This window comes from Erithacus rubecula, assembly GCF_903797595.1.
Source record: "Erithacus rubecula genome assembly, chromosome: 17".
Taxonomy (NCBI): Eukaryota; Metazoa; Chordata; class Aves; order Passeriformes; family Muscicapidae; genus Erithacus; species Erithacus rubecula.
In genome coordinates, this window is record NC_136669.1 from 680,154 (window position 1) to 706,411 (window position 26,258).

The 26,258-nt window shown below is 44.7% G+C and overlaps 1 protein-coding gene across 4 annotated transcripts in view; it reads left to right on the forward strand.

The window, feature by feature from the left end:
- The first annotated feature begins 2,779 nt into the window (after positions 1-2,779).
- LOC306809411 (multidrug resistance-associated protein 1) overlaps positions 2,780-26,258 on the forward strand; it is a 44,340-nt gene continuing 20,861 nt past the window's right edge. For 2 of the 4 annotated variants that reach the window (XM_079320897.1, XM_079320898.1), the window contains exons 1-12: positions 2,780-2,896; positions 12,306-12,482; positions 14,191-14,316; positions 15,461-15,598; positions 16,637-16,762; positions 18,157-18,218; positions 19,071-19,202; positions 20,202-20,429; positions 21,074-21,251; positions 21,973-22,134; positions 23,037-23,129; positions 24,307-24,510. In XM_079320897.1, coding sequence (XP_079177023.1) covers positions 2,849-2,896; positions 12,306-12,482; positions 14,191-14,316; positions 15,461-15,598; positions 16,637-16,762; positions 18,157-18,218; positions 19,071-19,202; positions 20,202-20,429; positions 21,074-21,251; positions 21,973-22,134; positions 23,037-23,129; positions 24,307-24,510 — 1,674 coding nt within the window. In that variant the 5' untranslated portion in view covers positions 2,780-2,848. The remainder of the gene's footprint in view (positions 2,897-12,305; positions 12,483-14,190; positions 14,317-15,460; positions 15,599-16,636; positions 16,763-18,156; positions 18,219-19,070; positions 19,203-20,201; positions 20,430-21,073; positions 21,252-21,972; positions 22,135-23,036; positions 23,130-24,306; positions 24,511-26,258) is intronic. The other 2 variants (XM_079320899.1, XM_079320900.1) reach the window with 2 other exon arrangements.

The following is a 26,258-nucleotide window of genomic DNA, read 5'->3' on the forward strand; positions in this document are numbered from 1 at the left end:
CCTCGGTGTCGCCCTCGGTGTCGCCCTCGGTGTCCTGCTGTGCCTGTCAGGGCTGCCGTGCTTTCTCCCTCTATAATTTCAGAGGTTGGCAAAGATCGAGAAGGGAAACGTGGAAAATGAGCGATAATTTCTCCCGTGTGTGTGGCGGAGGAGTTTTGCACAGTCCCTGACAGATGGACTGTTGATTAAAAGGACTGGCCAAAGCTGATCTCCTAATGGAAAGGCCTTGCCAAAATGTAACTGTATACGGGGTGTTTTGCAAGCCTGAGGATCCCTGGCGTGTCTGCAGGCTTGTGTGTGTGCTCCGTGTTGCTGGGATGAGTCAAGTGTTTATTTTGTCATTGCATTAAGTATTTCCCAAAGGAAATGCAGCCGGTGCGGGTGAAGGAGCTGCAGTTGCTATGGAACAGCCCGAAGGAAAATGTGAGTCGTCTCAGGCAGTAAAGCCTAAGACAAGACTTTAGTGTGGGGGTTAGGGAAGTTGTTAGGATTGCTTTCTTTTGTTTATTTTTTACATTTCCTCTCAAAGCAAATATTTACACGACAGTCTTCCAAAGCATCTCTGGTAGAGGCCAATAAATAAAATAAAATGTGGCAAAGTCAGTGGAGTCCGTGTGTTTCCGCAGCAGCCGCTGTCAGTGAGTCCCGGCGGTGCTCGCCCTGCCGCGGGGTGACTCCGGGGACAAACAGCTGCTTCTGTTCAAAGGTACATTTCGGCATTTTCAAGGCTAAACTTCTCCATGACCTTATGAGTCACTCTTCCATCACACCTGGTTTCCCGTTGATAAGTTGTTGCAGTTTTCCGCATTTCTCCAATTTCCTGTCCTGCTTCGACTAGTACCCTAGGAAAAAAAACCCCAACAAAACAAACAAGAAACATACAGAATTTTGTGTGGTTCTTTTTTTCTGCTTGCTAGGTAATCCCCTTTTAAAACAAGATTTCAGTTTATATTTCTTGTATTAATCTGTTTTAAAAGATGCTCTTACAACAATGGTTTGTGAAGTTCATGTTCAGTGACTTTCTGGTACTCTGAGACCTTGGTTCTGTATCTCTGCAAGCTTGGCCTTGTGTCAGCTCTGTTTGTTCTCCTCCATAATAAATATTTTGAATCAGTCACATTTTTCTTCTGAACTCTTTTGCTTCCTCTCACATTAATTATTTACTCTGTATTTTAACTGTGCTTTGTTTTGCAAGGAAATAGAATTAATTGGAAGAGAACTAGTTTGAGGTAGAAAGCCGGGAATCATTATTTGAGGCGAAACATCATTGACATGGAGCATGATGATTGGTGACAGTCTGAAAGAAAAGTATTTGGAATGTGAAATTTAAATTTTGTTAGTCTTTTAGCTTACATTAATATCTTGAGAAAAAATTGGGTTAAAATGTATCTAGATACTCCTTACTTCATGTTGCATATAAGAATAAAGGGAACCGTGTGAACATTTAGCTATTCTCTTGAAATAGTATGAGGATTTTAACATGATATTGATTAAAGTGTGGGTTAAACTGACAAACTCAGGACTTGTGACACCCACTGAGTGTGGTCTGCTCTTTCTGTGATGGTTCTGCTCCATTGCTCAATGCAGATGGGAGCTGGGCTGGGCTGGACTCTGCTGCTGCTGCTTTTCCACCTGACATCCTGAGAATGCAGGACCCAGGGGGACAGCCAGGAATGTCACACTCGGATGGACAATCTGACATCCTGAGAATGCAGGACCCAGGGGGACAGCCAGGAATGTCACACTCGGATGGACAATCTGACATCCTGAGAATGCAGGACCCAGGGGGACAGCCAGGAATGTCACACTCGGATGGACAATCTGGCCACCACTAGCACCGCTTGGAAAGTGCAGGTGTATAAAGAAACAGTCCGTGATATACTTTTTGTATGTGTGATGCCTGCTTTTAAGTTATATGTTAAAAAAACAAGACCTATCTCTTTTTAACCACTTTGTCTGTTACCATAATTGTCCTGGATGGGCAAGAGCATTTTAAAGTGTGGTTTGTGTGATTAAAGATTTCAGATGTTAGTGTAGAGTACTATGTAACCACCCTGCTATTTCCTGCAGCATGCAATGCCATTCCTACGTATGTCCCACCATTCTCCAGCTGGTCTATTCTGGTACAGTAGTCAGGCAAGCTCACTGTGGATTTATCTGGTGCATTTCAAATAGGATATGAAGAGCGCACTGTGAGACACAACCCAGTGCAACCACAGGGCTGTGCAGTTAGCTCAACTGCTGCACGTTTTGATGCAAATCTGGCTGTAGCTGAAGTTGCTTTGGCTCTGTTCGTGCTAGTCAACTTGAACTAGTTTAGGGCATTGAAACCAGTACGACTGGTTCACGCTGGAAGTGAGCTGCTGCAGGTAGCTTGGGCCTTCCAGGCCTTCCCCTAGGACCGTGCCTGGGCTCAGTCCCGCGGCGCTGCTGCGGTCGCTGGGTCCAGGTGCCCCGATCCCCGAGGAGCGGTGCCACGGCGCGGGAGATGCGTCACGGCCACCCGGGGCAGCGGCGGCAGGAGCGGTGCCGCAGGACCGGGCGCTGCAGGGGCGGCGGGGGGCGATCCCGCCGCTCAGCGGGCACGCTGCGGGGACGGCGGCGTTTCTGCGCCGAGCAAAGCAGGCGTCGCGCTCCGGCCGAGGCTCGGGCGGCGCCGGCAGCCCCGGGGACCCGGTGCCGCACGCGGCCGAGGCGGGGGCCGCGCAGCGCGGGCGGCGGCGGCGCCGGGCCGGCATCCCCGTGAGGCGGGGCCAATCGGGGCCGCGAGCCGCCGCCGCCGCTCGGGCCGGAGAGCCGCGCACGGGCAGCGCTGCCGCGGGAGCCCGCGGTCGCTTCGCCGCGCTCCATGGGGATCGAGAGCTTCTGCAGCGCGGACGCTTCCGAGCTCTTCTGGGTGAGCGGCGCCAGCGGGCCGCGGCGGCACGGAGGGATGGCGGGGAGCCGGGCGGGGCTGGGGCGGTGACGGAGCCCGAGGGGCAGCGCTGCCCGGTGCGGTGCGGGCCGGGCCGAGCCGGGCCGGGCCGGCTGCTCGCGGTCTCCCCCGGACGCGGTGTCCCCGCGGCTCGGCCGGGTCGCGGAGCGGGCGCCGGCGCGCCTCGTGGGCGCGTTCCCGGCAGGGAGATGCTCGGAGCGGGGAACGGCGAGGGGATACCTGCCCGGAGACCGGGAACGAGCTCCGGGCGGCCGCACACGGATCCGCCCAGGCTGCGGCCGCCGCGCCGCGTTCCGTGCGGGTAACAACAATAACGGTGCCTGGCGGCTGCCGCGCACCGGAGCCGCTTTGTGCGGCCCGGCCGGCTCTGCCCTGCCGTGCTCTGGCTCTGCCTCAGCCGCTCTGCGGCTGCAGGCGCGGCCTGGGCCGGCTCTGACCGGGAGAGACCGAGAGAAACGCACCTGCTTACATACCGCGGTGTGTAGAGTTTGGGTGGAGGGAGCTTAGGAAAATAAACATGGAGTGAGAGCTGCTGAAATCAACATAGGGGAAGGAACTACTTGCGTGTTCATCAGATGTTTGCCAAACAGTATTGAGCTAATGAGCTGCTTTACTAGTGGAAAAATAAAATGGAATCAGATGTCTCAATAATTACCATTGTATTATTTATCTCAAGAACCATTAAGATATTACTGAGTAGATATTTTTAAAATCATCAAGACGCAGACAGTTAGTTTATTCCAGCTGATCAAAAGTGACTCTGCTAACTTGCTTTTATATTGCTTGTACTAATATCTTTTTTCTGCTATTTCTCAGGTTTTTCAGAACTGGCTAAGTGATGAATTGTCATTGCACATATTTTTTTTTCTCTTCCCTAGAATGAGGCTTTTCATTTGAAGGGCTTAAGAGAATGCATATTTCAGAACGAGTTCATGGAGAAACTGACTTGCGAGATACTAGGATTGTGAAAAAGAGCTGCCAGCTCATTCTTTGAGCTGTGGAATTGTAACATCAGGTGGAAAGAAGAACTGCACATAGGATGTAGGGAGCAACTAGTTTATATAGGATTTCTGGCAGCAGATTCTTTTATTAGGAAAACTGTTCTCACATGTATTACAGACATTTTGGGTATTTTTGTAAAAACTACATACAATTTTTTCCACTAGTTGCATTGATTCCCAAAGTTTTGGGATTTATCATCCTCCAAATCACATGGACTCTGCCTTTCATTTCTTCCAGCTACAGATCCTATGGGTGTGGTTGTTTGATTTCTGGGTTCTTCTCATCCTGCAGAAGAATAATTGTGCATTTGAGTGAGAGATGTGCCTGGAAAAATCTTCGTGCTGAACTTGTTTTCATTAGTAACACTCTGTTTCCACTTTGTTGTTGCATCATTCCCAGTAGGGTAGAGTAGAAATGCCAATTTCTCTGACTTCTGCTTTTTCTGCCCTTTCCATTATTGCTGCTGTTTAAAGCTGAGGTTGCAGTGGATTTTCAGAAATTGCCTGTGTACAGGCAGTGCTTCTGGCTTTCAGAAAAGCCAGAATGTGCTCTGTGGTTGGGCTGTTCTCCTGGGCTGCACTCTGCTCCTCAGAGCTGATGGTGGATACACAGTGGCACGTGTTATTGGTGTTATTCCTGTTATTCCTGTTATTCCTTCTTGTGGTGCCTGCCTCGGCTGTTTTGGGTGCTCCTGAAGCCTTGCTGGGGGAGCAGAGGGATTTATGGCAAACTCGGATGTGATTTCTGCCAAAGGTGATCCTGAGTTTTGGGCAACTCCGTTTTAAATTGTGGGGGAGACTGGCTGAAAGGACCTAATGGACCCTTAAAAACTGTGTGCTAATCTTCTTAGGCTTTGCTGGCCAGGATTTTTCTTGTTTGCACACCGAAGGAATGTTATTGTTGCAAGTTCTTGTCTGAGTATTAAACAGTTTGGTTTTATTTAATACTTACTTTGAAAGGTCAGGGACGATTGCCATCTTCTTCACTCCATTTTTTTTTCCTTTATCACTGTCTAAGTTATCTCTGTGCCCCTATTCTGTGTGTTAACTTCATTGCAATCAGATTTTACTGCATATAGTTCTTTTATAGATTTTTTTCTGCATCTTGTTTCTCTTGAACTAGACTCCCTAGGCAGAGGGAGAGCAGGGTGAGAGCACTGAGCTTCCAGGTAAGCAGGATAAGTGTCACAGCAGATGTGGAACTCACTGCACACTCTGCCCTCCTGACCTTCCCGTCTGGAGATAGCTGCACATCGACAGGGCTCAGTGCATCTGCATTTTGAAATCATCTCCTGGTTTTTCTTTGGGTAAAATCTTGGTTTCAGTTTGGTTTTCTCAGAGCTTGAAAGCTCTGCAGTATCATGTTTGCAGGAGTCTTTTCATGTTTGAAATTGTTAAAGAAAGAGGTTAACAGTTTTTGTGACACTTGGAGATTTCAAAGCTCTCAGTAGGGTTTTATGAAAAAGTGGGAAATGTGCATCTAAAACTTTGGAGGTTCTTGTTTATACTTAAGGGAATGTGAGATAAATGGTTTATATTTATATAAGTTCCTATCATGTCGTTCACAGGCAGACACTGTGTCTTTTAAAGTTAATTTAGATAGAAGTCCTTTATTTCAATGGAAATGCAGATTTTTTTTTTTCCCACAGTTTTCTAGTTGGGTTTTTTGTTGTTGAGAAATGATTGAAAGCAAGTAATTGCATTCACTTCTAGGAGAAAAGCAAGTTGAGCTTCTGTTTTGTTTTGGAAGCTAGAGACCTGTAATGATTCAAGCTGTGTAAACCCTGGCGTGTTTCTTCCCTGCTTGCTCAGAAAGATTTTGTGAAGCCTCTTCACTGTCAGTAAAGAAATGGGATCCACACTCTGGGCTGGGTTTAGCACTTCTTTGTGTAAAAACAAACTGCAGGAGAAAGACTGGGTGAGGGAAGGTGAGGCAGAGCCTCACACAAAATCTGGGGACCAGCTTGGAGGGATTTGGCTTTGCTTCCTTTGCCATTGTGGAGAGTTCTGTCTGAGGCTTTGGGACATGTTTGTGTTCCTAAATAAATGTATTTTCTTAGTGTTTGTCCAAAGATGTTGTGTTTTGTATTTGGTTGGCATTGTAGTGGGAGAGACCCATAATGCAACTTGATAGACTTTTAGTAAGACAAACAATGTATTAATATTCTTGAATGCATTTGAATGATTAGCTGGCATTTGTGCAGTGATACTGTGTGACACAAACAGCTGCTGTGCTTATGTTATTTATGAGGACACTGGTAGTTTTACCGAAATAGACTTCTGAAGAAAAACCAGTCTTATGTAAGGGGCAATTCCATGTTTGAGATGAGTGGCTTGTGCTGTCACACAGCAGATAGGCAGCAAATGGGCACATCCCTGGCAGCTCTTTGCTTGAGATATGTCCTTTTTCTGTGCTGGGGCAGAGCTGGGAGCTGCTGTGGGAGGGCTCTGGCTGAGCTGGATAAAAGCTGTGAGTGCAGACCACAGAGCTGCTTGTGTTTGCTGACACAGGAAGGTCAGATGTGCACAGCGTTCGGAACAGTGTAGCAGCAGAGTGATAAACACGAAACCTTCCCACAAAATGGTGCTTTATTGGAATTAACAGCAGATTGCCTGATTCTCATGCCTTGGCTGTTGTGGTTTGTAGTGATGAAAAGCCAGAGGCTTATTTTTCAGCTTTCTTCCATTTATGAACCAGGGTCTAAATTTGCATAGAAAAATTAGATTAGAAATGAAACTGATATCCCTTGATCCAGAATAGATCAATTTAAGGGAAATACAGGGAAATTAAGTCAGATAATCAGTTGTTGATGGGGATTTTCTAAACAGATGACCTGTCATTGTACAGCTGGCAATTCAGAATTGCTCAGAAGAGTTCAAAGAGATGGCAAAACTCCCGAATAACTGGTGCCATTTCATGCAGTTACCGTGCAGTTCACCCTGAAAGCCTGTGCTATACTGGGAGCCAGTGCAGGTCAGCCCGGGCTGGCTGGAGTCACTCTGGGTCACGTCTCTGCAAAGCCTTGCAGGGCACTGACCTTTTGCTGACTCTATTAGAGTCACAGTTCCTTGCAGGGCTGTTTTCTCTCTCTGGTAGCTTCACATACAGTTTGTCCCAGCTGGAGCTGGTACCTGAGTCCCTTGGTGAGATTTTTACCCAAATTTGTCAGAGATTTGGGCTGAAGGTACAGGCTGTTGCATCATGAAGCAGAAGCCCTGTGAGATGGGAGCAGGAGTCTTTTCTTGTTTCCTTTTAGTGATTTCAGTGAAGAACTTTGCAGAAGGGTAAAGCCATCCTTATGTTCTGACACTAGAAGTGGTAAATAATTTGTTAAGTGGCCAAATGTTGTGTCATGGTACTTGCAGACGTGGCAGGGTATGGAAATGCAGTGTCTGTAGAGAGAGGCTAAATTTTAATTTTGCACGTGCTGATGTAATCTGCTGTATGTTTTCTGACACAAAAAATGAACCATAGTTTGGTGGCTTTTAGCTTCTTAGATTACAGAGCTTAGCTCTTGTAAATGCCACAGCTGCAGGTGCTCCTTTCTCTGGCAATTTGTCAGCACGTGCTTCTTGTTTTAGGATAATGGGGGAAAAAAAAAATCAAAATATGCTTTTTTTTTTTTTTTTCTTGGAATTTTACACACAGTTCCAGCTGATGCAGTGCTTTCTATAATAAAGGATCTCAACTTTTTGTAAACATTAGTTAAAAATTCACATGTGGGTTTGGGACAAGGAGGTACAGACACAGATTTAAGTTCAGGACCAGTTATTGGAAGGTGGAGGCTTTTTCCTGTCTGTGTTAACAAGTCATATCTGCATTATGTAGGTAATTACTGATGAGAACTTAAACCATTAAAATAATTTATAACTTGCTAAAACCATTTATAATAGAAAACATTATGAGAAATTAAGGGCATTTTCTCATCACTAGAAACATTGGTGTTGTTCCCCCCTAAATCTTTGTTATATAAATGATAAAAAAAATTTAGGACCCTTGTTTATTATGTGATTATTGTTTTTTTGTAGCTTTTCCACCTCCTGCTGTAGCAATCTTGTCTTTGACAACATTAAGATACTTCAAGAATAAAGCTTAGATTTCAGAATTTGAAATGAAGAAGAGCCATGGTGTCTTCAGTTTTCTGAGGTCTCAGTCTGCACATGATATTTTGGGAGGCTGGGCTAGAAAACTTGTGTAGGGATTCTGGAGTACTTTTCTTGTACAAATACCTGTTGCTTGTTTTACCATCCCTGTGGTGCAGCCTGGGCAGCAGAGCAGGTCTGATGCTGGTGGAGATTGTGCATGATTGTGCTTGTTGAGATGGAGAGCCTCAGCACAGTTTAATGATCTGACTCCAAAATGTGAATGGCAGAGCAAAGATGGCATATCAGGTATCAGGGACTTTCTACAGCCAGGTCAGAGTTCCTTCAGAGCAGCCTTAAAGGGAGAGGTCCTGTTGTGCACTTGCCTTACCCCCTCCCTCTTGCACTGATGCTGCTCATCTGAAGTGCAGGAGCAGGAAATTTGCAGTCTGAGATAGATGGGCTCAGCACAGCCTGAGAGAGGGAGTGCTTCAGGCAGCTCATGCTTCTATAGGTGCTGCACTGGGAAAATTTCACTCCTGTGTCTAGAGCTGGCAGACTGTACGACTTCCTATTTCAGTGGGAGAGTGATGAACCATTATAATGAAAGTAGTCAGCTGCAATTACAGTGTTAGTGCCTGAGAGAGCTAATTACTTTCACTCGACTAAATGTAAACATTGCATTAAACAGAAAGCCTTTTTTACTGTTGGGGAGATAAGACTGAGAAACTTTATCTTGGTATTACAAGGGAGGTGGTTCTTCTGTGGGTGATATTGAAGTAGTGGGTGCACAATGTCAGTGTCAAACTCCAGTTGGAGAATTGTTGATCATGGTGTTAAGATTCCGGTATGGTTTTGTAATTTCATTTTTTACATAGCTGTGTGGTAATATTTCAAGTCACTTTTCAGTCACAGTTTGGTTCATGCAGGTGGATTTAACAGTGTGGCTGTCAGCCTGCATCTTTAGCACACTTGCACACAGCAGGCATGAAACCCAGCAATTTGGGTCTCTCCATTTCTGCCAGTGAGAATTGTAAAATGTGCTGTGGGTCAAGAGGGATTATTGAGTGAGAACAAGCAGCCCCTGGCTGCTCCCTTGCCAGCCTTTCCTGGCTGGCACCAAATGCTCTGATTGCTCAGGTTAGCCCTGCTGGGGGCTTGCAGCTCTCCTTGCCCTGCCTGCCCTCAGCTAAGGCAGAGCAAATGGATTTTGTGTGGCAAACTTTGTCTTACACTTCTACTGCCAGTGCTGTTATCTTGCCTCTTCCTGGAATTTTAGATAGGAATTAGTATAGCTTGAAATTTTCCTAGGTTTTATGCACTCTTAAGTAAGTGGATTACCTGCGAATGGATCCACTTGGTTCTGGGGAGTGCCAAGGGTTTTTTGCACCCTTCTTGTAGACAGGTTTTCATTTCAGATGTGATAGAAAGTGTTTTTGTGCCATGAGAGAAAACATGCAACAGGGCACTGAAACTGTGGACTGGTATTTTTGAACCATAGTGCTGATGATAGAAATGAAAACTGAGAAGCAGGTCAGGTAAAGTTAAAAATACCCATCTGCTATTCTAGGAAACTTTAAAATTGTTAAGGAATTTTTGAAAAGAAAAACCAACCTGAAACTATTTAACATCTGAGATATGGTTCTTCTGGACTACACTAAAACTACACCAACATCCCTCCCAGCAGCTACCAAGAAAGGAACAAGGATCTGACTGATTCTGCTCCAGTGGGTTCCTGCAGTCACAGATTAAAATAAAGGCTGCTTCCAGATTATACAGTCCAACAGCTTTACCCCCTTTTTTCCTCCTCTTCTTTATGGCAGGAGGCTGCTAGTTTTTGGAGGCTTTCAGTGGTTATATCTGTCATTTGATGTGACTGCACAGTAGAAGAGTTAACTGATCAGTCATAGTGAAAATTGTTAATCTTTGAGCTGACAAAAATGGAGCAACTTCATGTTTTAGTGGAACTTGCTAAAACAGTATTTCTAAAACTTGAGTCAGAAAAAAAGTCATTAATTTGTTAATTAACGTCTGTTAAATACAAAGGTCTGCTTCAGTGAGTGTTTCTGCATTTTGTTTGTGATGAAGAAAAACCAAAACTGAAACTGGGTTAAGGCAAAGGAGAAGCGTGTACTTGTGCTGCCAGAACTCGTCTGGACTTGTGTAACTGAACCTGTAATTTCAGTGTGAGTGCATGCTGGTTGCATGATGAGAGTGACACGATTTCCAGCTGCAGGGAGTCTCCTGAAGCAGAATCTCCTCGGTGCAGAATTTAGGGTATGCCTGCCTTTTGTGGTGGGTTGAGTTCCTCCAGCTTTGCCCACTGAGGCTGATCACAGACTGAGTGAAGTGGCTCCTTCCTCTCACCTGTGTTTGCCATTTCTTCTGTGCAGAGAAGTGTTTGTAAAGCTCAGTGTGCTCCTGCTTGATAGCATCAGCCTCTGGATGAAACCCTGACAAGGTGAAAGAACTGATGTTGCTGTTGAATTCTAGCAATAGTCTGGCCCTAAACTGCCCTTTGTCCCATGTTTCTGTTCTGAACCTTGAAGTACCATTGCATTGTACAGCCCTGCCTTTTATGCAGAAACAAACACCTCCAGATATCTCATAAATATGACAGTCAAATGGAAGGCTGCATGTTTTGATTTTCAGAGTATCCTCCAGCCAGTGTGCGTAGCAGTCACACCTCCAGCACTTCTTGCTCTTGGTTTGCCACGTGGCAGTGACATGCATTACCTGCTCTGACCTTGCTGCTGTTTGCCAGACTCATTTTATAGCAAGCAGTTACAGAGAAAAAGGAGTGTGCAACTTTCTAAACAGCGTGTAGATCTCCTAAAGTTTACTCAGTAAAAAGATGTCAGTGCTTTTGTTTGTTTCTTGTAAAGCTGATCACATCCTGTTGATTTGCTTGTATAATCTTTCAACTATCTCAATTTGTGAATTGTAAACTGTTCTGCGGAGTCATGAGACTTTTCCTTGGCTGTTGTACTGGAGTGGAGCAGCTGGGGATCAGAAAGCCAAGAACGTTTGTGTGGTGGTGAAATGTAAGGATGACTCAGCTGAAATTTCTGATGAGTTATGCAGTCAGGAAATCCAATAAGTGTGTGGCTTGCCCAGAGTCACAGCTGCAGCCTTGTCACAAACAGCTTGTGACCCCTGCACAGACCCCCTCAAACAGACCTGGCCATGCTTATGTTCATCTTTGAATTTGCTGTAGTCAGCTCAGAGATTTCCTAAAAATGGAAAATTAAAAATGATACAAAGTGAGAAGAATTTTTAGACTGCTGGAGAATTAGAGGAGAAGAATAACAGCTGAGTATCCTGTGTATGCTGTCTGTCATATCAAATCCCAGATTCTGATAGAAATTGAGAGAAGTGGGGAAGGACAATTCCTCTTCAGATCTATGATCTCTTTGTAATTGTGTTTGAAGCTGTTTATTCAGTGGAACAAGGGGGCAAACAAGGATCAAAGTGTGGTGGTTCTGGGCAGTGGGATCTGCCTTTGGCTTTGATGTTGGAATAGAGGGAACAGGCACTACAGCTGCTTTTGGTTCTGTCTCCTCATCTATGAAATGTGGATAATAGCACCTGTTTCAGTGACCAGCTCAGGCTTTTATAAAGGAACAGCATTCTGTCCCAGGAGTGGTGCTGGTGTTTTGTGTAGTGTAAGCTGTGCAACTGCCTGAAAAAATGCTTTGCCCCTGAAAAGTTAACACTAGAGTCAACAAGCCTTTGGGCATGGCATGCTGCTCTTGGCTCAGTGACTTTTAAACAGCAGCCTGGGAGCAATGCTTTGACTGTTGAATAATTGCAGTCCATCTATAGCTGCAACACTGCATTACATTATTCTGTTGGAGAGTCAAAAATCTACAGCACTTGAGAGCAAGTGTTGCATGTGATAATTTTTCACCAAGGTCAGTGACTTAAAATTTGCTGCATGAGATTTTCCTAACTCAGAGCAATTGTAAATAAGGTATGAAAGCTCATGTTACTGCTAGTCTGTCATTGTGAATAGTCCTTGTGGCAGTAATTAGAATGGTCACGTTTTTATTACTGTGAACATCAGTTTTGGTTTGATCGTGTGGTGATTTACCTTGGGTTTGAAAGTTGTATTGAGAGAAGCAGGAAAACATTGAATTGTCAATTTACATTCTCTTCTTGTTGAGTAGGAATTGAGCTGCAAGGGTGAGCCTTGTACTTGGTTCTGTGCCTTGTTGTGGATTTTTTTATTCGGAGTTGCTGTTTTTATGGCTTTTTCTGTAACTCCCCCTGTTTTCCTGCCCCAGGACTGGAACCTGACCTGGCACACAGAAGATCCAGACTTCACCCCGTGCTTTCAGAACACAGTCCTGCTGTGGATCCCCTGTGCTTACCTGTGGCTGTGCCTGCCAGGGTACTGGCTGTACCTTCGCCACCATGACCGGGGCTACATCCAGCTCTCCACCCTGAGCAGAGCCAAAACGGTTTGTGCCTGTGCATCCCCCTGCCCTGCCCTGCCCTGACTGCCCTGCCCTGCCTGCCCTGCCCTGCCCTGCCCTGTACAGCCCTGCCCAGCCCAGCCCTGCCCTGCCCTGCCTGCCCTGCCCTGCCCTGCCCTGCCCTGCCCTGTACAGCCCTGCCCAGCCCAGCCCTGCCCTGCCTGCCCTGCCCTGCCCGCACTGCCTGCCCTGCCCTGCCCTGCCCTGTACAGCCCTGCCTGCCCTGCCCTGCCCTGCCCTGCCCTGCCCTGCCCTGTACAGCCCTGCCTGCCCTGCCCTGCCCTGCCTGCCCTGCCCTGCCCTGCCCTGTACAGCCCTGCCTGCCCTGCCCTGCCCTGCCCTGCCCTGCCCTGCCCTGCCTGCCCTGCCCTGCCTGCCCTGTACAGCCCTGCCTGCCCTGCCCTGCCCTGTACAGCCCTGCCTGTCCTGCCCTGCCTGCCCTGCCCTGCCCTGCCCTGCCTGCCCTGCCCTGCCCTGCCCTGCCCTGTACAGCCCTGTCCTGCCCTGCCTGCCCTGCCTGCCCTGCCCAGCCCTGCCCAGCCCTGCCCTGCCCTGCCTGCCCTGCCCTGCCCTGCCCTGCCCTGCCCTGCCCTGCCTGCCCTGCCCTGCCCTGCCCTGCCCTGCCCTGCCCTGCCCAGCCCTGCCCTGCCCTGCCCTGCCTGCCCTGCCCTGCCCTGCCCTGCCTGCCCTGCCCTGCCCTGCCTGCCCTGCCCTGCCCTGCCCTGCCCTGCCCTGCCCTGCCCTGCCCTGCCCTGTCCTGCCCTGCCCTGCCCTGCCCAGCCCTGCCTGCCCTGCCCTGCCCTGCCCAGCCCTGCCCTGCCCGCCCTGCCCGCCCTGCCCTGCCCTGCCCTCCCTGCCTGCCCTGTCCTGCCCTGCCCTGCCCTGCCCTCCCTGCCTGCCCTGCCCTGCCCTGCCCTGCCCTGCCTGCCCTGCCCTGCCCTGCCCTGCCTGCCCTGCCCTGCCCTGCCCAGCCCTGCCTGCCCTGCCCTGTCCTGTCCTGCCCTGCCTGCCCTGCCAGCTCTCAGCTCTGTCAATAATGCAGCTGTGCTCCAGCACCACTCTCAACCTGCGGCCACACTTCACACTTCATTTCTTTGTTCTGCCTGTGTTTGATTTCCCAGCCCTTCCTCTTTCCTTTGCCCTTTTATCAGCCTTCTGAAAGTTACCCTGGCGTAGCAACAAACATGCAAATCCTTTTAAAGACCAGTTGGAGACTATTTTAAGGCAGCTCAATCTCAGGGCCCTTATTTCTGTCATAAAAAGAATTTATTATCCTGTCAGCTTCTTTAGTTACACAGCATACATTTCTAGAGCTGCTGCAGGTGTTCTCTTATGAAATAGGTACTTAATGTTTCTGGGTTTTTTTCCTTCCCTGTAGAATAAGTGCAAACTTTTAAGAAGGGCTGTAATAACATGGTGTATTGGAGGGTTTTTTTCTCTGCAATTCAGGAGATCAGCCTTGTGCTGCATAATAGACTGAATTGCATGGTATTAAAAATCAGTTACCTTTTTTCTCCTAGTAGGAATTAATAATTAACACCAAATTGCTTTTCTTTTGTGTATGTGGTAGAATTGCCCAAATGATATGATCAGATTATGACTTCTGCTAACACATAACATCTAGTGTTCATCTATATATTGTGCTGCATTACCTTTGTGAATTGATGTATTAAAGACAATTCTTTTATTGCAGGCTTTGGGCTTAATACTCTGGATAGTCTGCTGGGCAGACCTTTTCTACTCTTTCTGGGAAAGAAGTCAAAATATTTTTCGAGCTCCATTTTTTCTCATTAGCCCTACAGTTTTGGGTATAACAATGGTAAGTTCTTCTGCATGGCCATTGTCCATGCAAAGCTGTCAGCAGTAACACCATCTTGTATTATTCACAGTGCTGTAATCCTTTCAGCTGCAGCCTTTACATAGAGACTTCTTCTGTAGCTGAGCTGTGAAATACTGATTGTGAAATACCTGCTTGCTTTTAATTAAAAAAAATAGAACAAACATCTAGCCTGAGCTAGAATCCATTCCATAGTTTGGCTCAGGCATGGGGTAGAGGAATCAACTCAAGAGATCTGATTCAACCTAGATAATACAAACCACTGAACTTGGGGGGAAACTGTTGAAATATCTCATTGCAAACTCTGATATAACATTCCTGTGTGTTATCTTTGATGGCACAGTGGGAAGTCTTGAAGGCCATAAGTCACACAGGTGTCCCCTTTGACCCAGATGTGCTGGGTTTTCTGATTTCACACCATATCCCTGCAACCTGCACTTCAGGGAAGATTTTTTCTTTTCACTTGCTGGCAGTTGCCTTAATGGTGGTGATTAAACATGATGCTCAACCCCAACAACAACCAAACAAAAACCCCAAACAGCCCTCAGACATACTGATAAATGCAAGAGCTGTTAAGCAGTTTGTGCTCATTTAATAATGCAACTGTCAAGCTTTTGTCAGGCTGATTGAAATTGAATGTTGCAGTAGATAAGTGAGACACACCAGCTTCCTAAAGGACTCTGGAAACACACAAAATACAGAAATAAACTTACACTTGTCAGTGTTTGGTGTTGGGGCTTGTATGGAAAGTAATGTATTTACTTTAAAAAGAACTAGTCAGGAAATGCTCTAATTCCATGTTGATTTGTGATGTAGAGATAGAAAAGTAAAGAAGGTTGGCAGCTTTTGACAGTACTTTTGTGTATGTGATCATTTATTTCTCTTTAATGCATATTCCTTTTTCCTTTTTTGTCCACTCCTTACCTTTAGTGATAAAGAGAATTTCCTATTTAAATTATTTTGGAATTACATTTAAAATTTAGAAAGGGTTTAGGGGTTTAAAAGGTGTGGGAGATACTGGATTAGAAATGTTAAATAAGCAGAATTTAGCACTATACCTTTGACATGTGCGTAACATCTTGTAAAACTTAATTTGTGAATATGTTTCCATCTCATTTATCTACAGTTGCTTGCCACATTTTTAATACAGTATGAAAGAATAAAAGGAGTCCAGTCTTCAGGTGTAATGACAATTTTCTGGTTCATCTCGTTGTTATGTGCCACAGTGATTTTTATATCCAAAATAAAACATGCCTTAAATATGGTAAGTGAATTTTAGCCTCACTCAGTTGAAAATAACCCCAAATGCTGCAGTGATAGAGCAGTTAATGATTCAGGTAGTGTACCTTCATTCCTTGGGCTGTAACAGCAAGGGAAGCAAGAATTGATGTGTGGTGTTTTGAGATGCTGCTGAGTTTCATAATGAGTTTAATGAGGTTGAGCAGCAGTTGCCAGAGAAGTGGGCTGGCTGCTGGAGGATGTGATGTGCACTGGAGTGCCCTGTGCTATCACACTGCTCTGGCTGCCTGCTCCCATCATCTTCCTGTTGACTCTGCAGTGCATTTCCTCAAACACTTGGTTCAGTGCTGCTGAGCTCTCACCTCCCTGGGCTAAACAAAGTGAAACATTTTCATGCAAACTTGCCCTGTATTGAGATCCCCTCAAATATCAGACTAATTGTGGAGCTGCCTGCAAGTGGCATTTTATTTCTTTAAGCTGCATTGGCAATTTTGAGAACTTCCAGCCAACTTTTGTCTTCAGCTGTTGAGAGTGGGATTTTACTGGGTGGGTGTGCCCATCTATACCTGTGCTCTGGTTTCTGTGGCTTGTGTTGTGCATCAGTCCCAGTCTAAAAAACTGAAAGAACCTCTGAATTTTACACACAGTGGAACAAAGTGTAATGTCAATTCTGCTCCTCTTCTGTGTGCATCCTCATTTTTAGAATTTGCTTTCAGTACTCCTTGCTACCCAGTGCATAAATGTCTTGCTCCTGTAAGGGATACACTGACTTCAAATTGGGGCTGTGTTGGCACAAACCCTGGATTAAAGAGAACTTTTTACATAAGAAATTCATGCTTGTATTTTAACGGTAGTGACTGAATAAAAATAAATGTCTTTCATATCCTCTCCCCTCTCATTACCTTCCCTTTACCAAAACAGCCATTGACTTTAATTTGCATGGGAGTGAGTAGTGTAGCACTTAGTTTGCAGAATTTACAGTAAGGAGCTGTTTTCTGTTTAACCATGTTATTTAAAATTAATTCTTCAAGGCTTCTAATTGGAATATTGCCTTCCTTTGCAGGGTGCTGATGAGGATGCATTTCGTTATGCCACCTTCTGCATCTACTTTGTCCTGGTATTAGTAGAGCTCATCCTGTGTTGTTTTCCAGAGCAACCACCTTTGTTTTCTGAAACAGTAAATGATCCTGTGAGTCTGTACAGTGCCAAGTATCATATGTGCAATATTCTGTGTAATGGGCTTCATAGTACCCCAGATGACAAATAATTAAAATTATGTTTTTTATTTGGTGATGCAAGAGAAGCCCTTAACATGTAAAACTGGGGGAAGGGAGGGGCTGTATGCAATAAAAAGCACAAAAGTTCTGTTGCAGTCACTGCTGAATAGCATTCCTGAAGGATAAGTTGCATGTATTTATGTTGTCATGCTGCTGGCAGTCAGTGGGAAATACTGGTTTGGAAGGCAGTGCTCCTGGTTATCTGATTTGTTCATAGGCTGTAACATGTGGGTTCATTTCATTGGGACATGGGGAAGAATTTAGACCTGAAAAGCTTTTGAACCTGGGCAGATGAGTTTGACTTCTGTTTTTACCTTTCTTATGTCAAGATTTAATCAGCTCAGATGCAAGAGCAGCTAATGTTAGGGGCTGATTTGGATGTAGATATTTAATTCTACCTAGGTGTGCCCTTTTTTGTGTGTGTTCTTAATTATCTGTGCCAGCTCTGTGGCCTGGATGTAAAGTGACCCAAGAGATGCTGGATCATCCTGTTCCAGCTGTGGGTTGGATGTTCTGGGTCACAGGGGGTGACACTGCCTGGAGTTTGGGCATGCTGAGTTCAGGAATTTTGTATTTCTACAAGGTCTGATTCTGGTTTGATGGCAGTTAAGTGACACTGGCTGATGAAGGAAGGTGTGAAATGTGTGAGGGGGAAATAAATGCTGCTGTCACTGTGGGAAGGGTCCATGGCTGCATTTCCTGAATGCCAGAGTTCCCTCTGCAGCAGTGCCAGTGTGTGTGTGTGTGCTGAGCCTTTGGTTCTTTCCATCTCACTCAGGAGTTAAATGTACTTCACAGGATGCTGTGGGTGTAAGGAAACCTTTTCTTCTTTGATCATGGTTGTAATAATTGTGAGGTGTTTTGAGACCACAGTGGTTTGTTTTTCTGTTCTGGGTATTTCTAGGAATTTAGAATGTCTTTTTCATTTGTGCATCTGTGTTGATGGAGTCCCAGCACTTCACTGCTAGAGCAGGAGAACTGAATTTTTCGTTCATAATTAATGAACTACCCAATTAAGATATTTGTGGCCTCCCATGGTGGCATACCTTGCACTGACCCTGACATCTGGAGGCCAGTCTGGCTGCCCTGGTCCAGCTGTTTGCTGTGTCCCAGAGCTGCAGCTGCTGGCAGCCCTGGGGCTCTGCCTGGAGCTGGACCAGCTCTCAGCAGCAGAATGGCAAGTTCTAGTAATGGGAAAAAATACTGTAAGCAAAAGGAGTTTCAAAAACATCTTTTCTTCTTTGCTTGTTTCTTTTGGCCCTGCAGTCACTTTGTGTGTGGATTCATTGCTTTTTCTCTCCTTTAGAACCCATGCCCAGAGTTCAGTGCTTCTTTCCTCTCAAGAATCACATTCTGGTGGATCACTGGGTAAGACTGAGCTGTTGCATAAAGAACCAGTTCAAGTTAGATGCCACTCTGGGATCCTGCTTTCAGAGTTACATTAACAAGAATTGTGCAACAATCATTCTGGTTGTTTTGGTTGGTTGTTTGGTATAGAGCTTAAATTATTATTATTTTTCCAACAACTTGTTTAATATTTTAAAATTTCCTTTGTAGGGTCTTTGTAATTTAAAATTTTGCCAGTCTGTATTTAATATGTTTGATGAAGGAATAAAATAAAAAAACATCCTTGGGAAATATAAGAAAGGAGAAATTGTCTGCTGTATTTAGAAATGAAGACATTGAAAACTGTGACCTCTTTTTGTCTAATAGACTCTTTTTTCCCATTAAATTAATTTTACTTGTGCTGTATGATTTGTGAGTTAAAACACAGAAGCATGTGAAATAATACTGGTGTATAGTTGTGGCTGGTACTTGGCCACAGTTCCAACAGAAAGCGAGATGAAAGGAATTGCCTTGTGAAATTAAAGGCTAATAAAGATTTTGAAACTTGCTAGGCATGGGAATATTAATTGCTTGGCTGATTTTCAAATGAGATCACATCATCCTTTCTTGTATTTTCCCTGGGATTTGAGTTCAGTGGCATGTCCTGGATCCTTAGAAGTTGTGGTGTCTAGTTCTCCCATTAAGGCAGGAGGATGTATGTGTTAGCATTGGACCTGTTTTGCTGCAGGCACTAATGCTTGCTTGCAGCTTTGTGCACAGCTGGCCCTGTTCTGGGGCTGGGTGCAGCTGTATCTATATTTATCTATTTTCTTTTGTGTGTGTGCACAAACATTTCTAGTGTTCTTAAAGTTGTGCTGATTCCTTCTGCTGCAGGTTGATGATCCGGGGTTACCGGAACCCTTTGGAGGCCAAGGATTTGTGGTCACTAAATAAAGAGGACAAATCAGAAGAAGTAGTGCCAGGTTTGGCCAGAAACTGGGCAAAAGAGTGGTCAAAGACCAAGAGGTGGGTTCAGCTATGCTGGCTTTCAGTTCTGCCAAAATGCAGAGGTTTAGGAGCTCAGGTGGCTCAGGCTCTCCCTGGAGGTGTTTGCCATTTGTTACCAGCCCTGCCTTTGTGGGGCTCTGTCTGTCCTGGGGGAGCAGGGACCAAGGAGGGCTCTGTGCTGCTGCTCTATGGACAGCTGGCTTTCCCTCAGTCTTTGATCTCAAACTCATTACTGGCACTTTTGATGTGTGGTTTTTTTCCCTGGGGAGGGAATGTTTGGACACAAAGTGATGTTGTGTAATTTAGGAGCTTGGGCTCCCTCTGTAGCTGGTGAAGCCTTGGGAGGGTATTTCAGGGTGTCAAAGGGAGCAGCTTATTCCTTTCTTTTGACTATATAGGGAGTCTGAGCATCTGAGCCAGATGGCTAAAATTAGAAAGACTGCATGCCTGCAGTCTCCATGCTGCTTTCATCATCCCTGGCTGCAGCAAACAGGAGCACCTTTTCATTGAAGGGGAACTGTGTGCTTGCTTACACAGTGTGTTTTACATACAGCTTGTCCTCAGAAGTTCAGAGCAGGGAGTTTAGCATAAGCCAGATGTAAGAAAAGAATGTGTCCAGTCCATTGGATGTGTCTTGGCATTAACCTGGCTCCAGTCTTTTAACTCTGGTGCTGCAGTGAAGCCTTGATGTCTGTTAAAGTTCAGCTCACTGGCTTCTAGAATAATAATGTCTCTGCTCTTCAAGCTTACAACTTACAGCTTTGTTCCTCATTCCCCAGGGCAGACTCGAGGGAGAGATGTACAGGAATGTTACCTATCCAAGCAAAGAAAGCCATTTCTGAACAGCCAGTTCATTTAATTATGTTGTATGATTAAAAATGTTTGACAGCAAAACTCAGCTAAACTGTTAAGAATCATGATAAGCAGCTCATTTACATCTCATTTGTGTAGTGTACATTTTGCCAGCTGGCTTTATGCTTGAATAAAGGCCACATTCTTTACCTAATCTTTTTTCAGGCAACCACTAAATATGGTATATGCACCCAAAAAGCAGCAAAAATCAGGAGACTCAAATGGTGATGTGACAGAAGAGGTTGAAGCTTTGATTATAAAACCATCTCAGAAGAGCTCTGAAGCATCTTTATTCAAGGTGTTATACAAAACCTTTGGGCCATATTTTTTCATGAGCTTCCTTTTTAAAGCTGCACATGATCTCTTGATGTTTGCAGGCCCAGAAATTCTGAGGTAAGCCCTATATACTTTATTACTGTATTAAAAGGATGTGAACAGGATTTAAAGCATGCTGGTATTTCACTCCCCAAGCTGCTTTGCCTTCAGCTGCTAAAATGAGGAAGAGTTGTCATACAAGGGAGAGACCATGGACAAACATGATTTCAGTCCATTGGTTTTCGAATTACAACATTCCTGCAATAAATGTTTGACTGCTTCTTTTCCTTTTCAGCAGCAGGAAGGCAGGGCAGGAACATCATCAGCAACAGCAGGAGAGTTTACTCAGTTCTGAGCTGATTATTCTGTGCTGCCCATCAGAGAGCTGAGGGCTGGGAGGGTTCTGTAGCTCTGAGCTAACAAGTCAAGGAGCTGCAGGTGGCTGTGTTTGAGTGGAGGGGACAGGAGGATTTTCAGTGCAGCTCCAGCAGAGTGCTGTGCATGCAGCTGTGTGTCACCTTGTGGTTCACATTGAGGAGGGAGTGATGGATGCTCACTCAAAATGATCTCCAGTTTCTGAGAAGTTGGTTCAAGTGTTTTATCTGAGTTTGGTCCATCAGGTGCTTGTGTGACCAGTACAATGTTTGCAATAACCTAAGGCTGCAACCATTGCATTTGGTTTTGTTTTCCATCTGTCAGAGGACTCATTTCTCTCCCCACAGATTGCTGCTCAACTTTGTGGACAACAGAGCTGCCCCAAACTGGCATGGCTACTTTTATACAGCACTGCTGTTTGTGTCTGCCTGTCTTCAGACACTGATTCTTCACCAGTATTTTCATATTTGCTTTGTGACTGGAATGAGGCTGAAAACAGCCATTGTTGGTGTAATTTACAGAAAGGTATGTGTTTCTTTAGTGTGCAACAATGCTGTCACTGCAAATATACACTCCCTGTGACTGTGAGAGTGCATCACTTAATTCTGAATCATGAGGTAGGTGACTCTGGTGTGCTGATTCCTGACTCTTCATAGGAGTAAGAGCATGTCTGTTTTAAAAATAAAAGCCTTTAAGCCACAGCAGTTTTTTAATTTGCTACGTAACATACTTCTCACTGCCAAGAAAACTTCCCTCATTTAGACTCAGAGAGTGTAGTGCTTCAGTTGGTGCAGAAATTAAAGATGCATCTGCATTTACAGCTTCATTTGGGATTTACCAGCAGTGCCATCTTAGAATAAGCTGGAACATTTTAGAAAGCTGAGGACTGATAGCTCTGTGTGAGGAAAATGTGTTGCAAGAAGTGAAGATTCCACTTCTACACTAAAACAAAAACACATAACAAACCAAGTAAAGGATACCCCCAAGCAATAAACCACCAGCCCATACCCCAAAGTTTGCTTATTGACTTTAATTCTGTATTAGCTTAAACCTGGCTGATTGATTCAAACTCTACTACTTGCATTTTGCAAGGGTAAACAGGGTGAACAGAATACAAAGGAGGAAAATGATTTCTTGTGATTTTAAAGAAGCAGTTCTGTAAAGTTCTTGAATTCTGTGGAGAAAATGCAAATGGCTAAGTGTATCCTCATGTTGTTCTAATTGTTTATTTTTCATCTACACATAGGCACTTGTTATCACAAATTCTGCCAGGAAAACCTCTACTGTGGGTGAGATTGTGAATCTGATGTCTGTGGATGCTCAGAGGTTCATGGACTTGACCACCTACATCAACATGATTTGGTCTGCCCCTTTCCAGGTGATAGTGGCCCTGTACCTGCTGTGGAGGGTGAGCATCCTGAGTTTGCTCCTCTGGCTTCTGTGGCTGCACAGAGCTGCTGCTCACACCACTGGGGTGTTGCAGCAGGGAGGGGAAGGTGCTGTTTGTCAAGAATCCATTCAGAGCTGCTTCTGTCCCTGCTGTCAGGAAGGAAGGCAGGAGGTTCTGAATTTGCACATCTGGGTTCAGATGGGGAGGCTGCAGAGGGGAACTGACCTGGGGGACTGAATATCCCACTGAATATCCCACTGAATATCTCATTGAATGTCCCACTGAATATCTCACTGAATATCCCACTGAACATCCCACTGAATATCCCACTGAACATCTCACTGAATATCTCACTGAACATCCCACTGAATATCCCACTGAATATCCCACTGAATATCCCACTGAACATCCCACTGAATATCCCACTGAACATCCCACTGAACATCCCACTGAACATCCCACTGAATATCCCACTGAACATCCCACTGAATATCCCACTGAACATCCCACTGAACATCCCACTGAACATCCCACTGAATATCTCACTTGTCCCTTGATTTGGATAAAAGTGGTCTTGGCTTTGTGCTCAGAGTAACCATCTGAGGTGTTTGTGTTACTGGCTCACACAGCACTGGGCTGACTCTTGGGAAGAACAGACAAATCAGCAAAATGGGAAAGTGTTGAAACATACTTGTGTGTGTTTAGAGATATTTGGAGAGAGATTTATCCATGTGTACTTCTCTATGGAATCTATATGTATGTTTGTTTCTAAAGTCAAAGTATATAGTTATTAATCTAAGCCCCTCCTTGATCCATCTCCCAAGCTGAAAACCTATTTCAGAATGATTTTAATGTATGCAGTGAGCCAAGATTTAAAAAAATTGCTGTGAATAAATTGCTTACAATTGTGTACTTTCCAGAATTTAGGTCCTTCTGTGCTGGCAGGTGTGGCTGTCATGGTCCTTCTGGTTCCCATAAATGCTGTGATGGCAATGAAGACAAAAACCTATCAGGTTGGCACCTCTGTGTAGTGTTTTTAAAAAACATCTCTTCTTTGACTTGTTCCTGGAGGTTTTTATTTATTTTTTCCCCCCATCCCTCTATTTATCCCTTAGAAATGGGAAGGAAAGGTCAGGTGTTGTGAATTCAGAATAAATCAACTCACATATTTTTCAGTCTTACAGCTTACTTGTAATGGTCTAAAAACCTGCAGTAGTGAAGACCAAGGTAGCACTTTAGCAGCTTCATGAGATGTTCAGTGGTTGAATTATTAGGAATTAGTTCAGTTTTTAACTTGCCAAAGAACTGAAATGCAAAGGTAAACTACTGTCTGCCTAATGACCCTAATGGCCACGAATGAAATATTCATGTTTCCAGGATGTGTGGCTTCCTCCTTTTTTTTTGTTTGTTTCCTGGAGAGATGAAGAAGTCTTTGAGTTGTTGGCTGTTTTTGATCCCTTGTTGATTTTATTCAGTGGGGATCAGTTTGTTGCAGAGGGTGAGGATAAGTCAGTGCAGACTCAAACTCAAGTTTTCTACTGCACTAAAACTACTTCCAGCAGCCTGACCACATGTGTTGTGGTACAGATTCACTCCTGAATGTCAGAGGAGAGTGATATCTCACAGTGAAACCTTCCAGCTCTAAAAGTTCCTTAAAGACACCCCAGCAGGGGAGAAGTTGGGCCACTTGCTCTGGGGCAGCTGTGCCAGTGCATTCTGCTGACTCAGCAGCAGCCCAGCTTTGCACTGCCCTCAGTGCAACATTTTGGGAAGATGGAAACTGAAGAATTGCTGGATGGAAAGCTTTTTGCCTTAGGACACCATCAGAAAGCCACTGATAGTGTTGAAAACAAAGCAAAATCAGGTTTGGTCTAAGGTTAGATGCAAACTGCACATCTTAGCCTGGCTTGTTTAACTGCACATTGTCCCTGCTGCAGGGTCAGTCTCTAAAACCAGTGCCACACTTGCTTGGTTTGGATTTATGGTTACGTGAGGCATTCTTTTAATTGGTTTAAATTTAATTCTGCATATTTGTTTGTTCAGATAGTATCTCAGATTTCCTGCTTGGGAAGCTAGTAAGCTTTTGATGATAATGAGGTAAATTTGCCATTGCAAAATACAAAGCTCTGAACTTTGAGGTTCTGCCAAGTATTGTGCTCTGTTAATTATTTTTTGCAATGTTGTTTTTAGGTGGCTCAAATGAAGAGCAAAGACAACAGAATTAAGCTGATGAATGAAATTCTCAATGGGATTAAAGTTCTGAAACTTTATGCTTGGGAATTAGCCTTTAGAGAGAAGGTATTAGAGATCAGACAGAAAGAACTCCAAGTCCTAAAAAAATCTGCTTACCTTGCTGCAATGGCAACCTTCACTTGGGTTTGTGCTCCATTTTTGGTAAGTGGAACAGATCTAGAAATCTTCTCTCCTTTTTGGGATTGTGCTTTCCAAGGCAGCACTTGAGGCCTTCTTTTGGTTTTGTGTTTTAATGAGTTGAACAAAATTGTGCTCCAGAAGGGTGAACACTGAGGGATACACTTCCCTATGGACAGGCACTGCTTTGCTTTGAAACTCAGTCACATCCAGTGTACTCTAGAAATTAATGATCAAAGTATGGGAGAATAAAAACCTCCTCTGCATCCTCTCCTATGAATAGAGTACTTGGGGAATCTAAGGTGCAATGTGTGGTCAGATTTAGGAGAATAAAAACTTGCCTCATTTCAAGGTGTTTGTGAGAGCAGCAGGTGCTTGCACAGTTCCTGACTGAATGGGATATTCCTGCAGTGCCTCTGGCTGGGACTCTCCCAGCATCTCTGTAGAGCAATGTGGGAGAGGCAAAATATTGCATAGCCTGAGATGGCTTCAGACTCTTACTTAAGAAAAAGAAAAATCCATGATATGCAAAACATCCCTGCTGTGTTTGTGGTTAGCTTACATTTCAGCTAATACAAGGGAGAGAAGAGTGAGATCATGTCAAAATTGCTTCAGACCCATCAGAACAAGGCAGCAGTGCTCTTGTCTGCAGAAACAATTAACAGCCATGACTAGATTAGGATAAAATATGTGCTGTTCCAGCTGAAGGTGTTTAAGTGTACTTTCCAGTCTCAGATTCCTTCCCTGCAAACATTTTCAGTGTTTACATTATGCCTGGGGCATGATGGAAGGCAGAGGAGCAGTGCCCTGGGAAGGAGGCATCAGCTGCATTCTTACATGAATGCTTTTCTAAAAGAAGTCTGAGATTATCTTTATATAAATACATTATTAAATGAAGTTTCTAAATAGAGCTCAGCAGGTGGACTGGCTGGTGTTTGGCCCCCTCCAAAGGCAAGGCTGCTCCTCAGCACCTGGTTGCTTGGATTTTTGGGGGATTTTTGTGTGTTCTGATGAAACAATTATTCCAAGTGCTTGCTTGAAAGCACTTTTGACCTTCAAAATTTTTATTTCCTGTGCTCCTTCCCATTTGCAAGGGCAGGGTTTCTGAGAGCCATGTCCAGCAGCAGTGTCTGTGCTCACAAGGTTCCTTTCAGGCTGATTGCTGCAGAGTGCAGACCTGCTGCTGGGGAGGTTGTTCTTTACACCCTGCCTTGTTTTTGGTCTCCATGGGAGGTTTCTCCCTGGGCTGGGCTTGTCCAAACTAAGGGCTGTGCAAACAAGCTACTGCACCAGGCACAGCTGAGTCAGCTGCTGCACCAAAGCAATACAAGTCTGCACATTTTAACAGAAATACTGATGTCTTCAATGTGCTTGGATGGTACTGTGGGGAAAAGCTGCTGGATCTTGTGACACACTGAGGTGTGAGGGTGTTATCATGGAAGAAAACACTATGAAGAAAGCAAACATCTGGTGTTACTTAGCTTGCTTTAATTTATAATTTATTCAACATGTTTAAAAATGAGTATATGGATTTTTTGGAGTTATTTTTATAGCTGATGATTAGTGGTAACTGGTTCAGTGGAGTTTTCTTGCTCAGTATGAAACTGAAACAGTTCATGACAGAGAAGGCACCATCTTGGTAATGCAATAGCATTTCAGGTTTCTTGTCCATGGTAAAGTATATTTGGAAATCTAGGGCTGTGGTAGTCTCTCCAAACTATAAAATAGGTTAGTATTGGGGTACTTCTAACTTTTCTGTCAATAGATGTTAC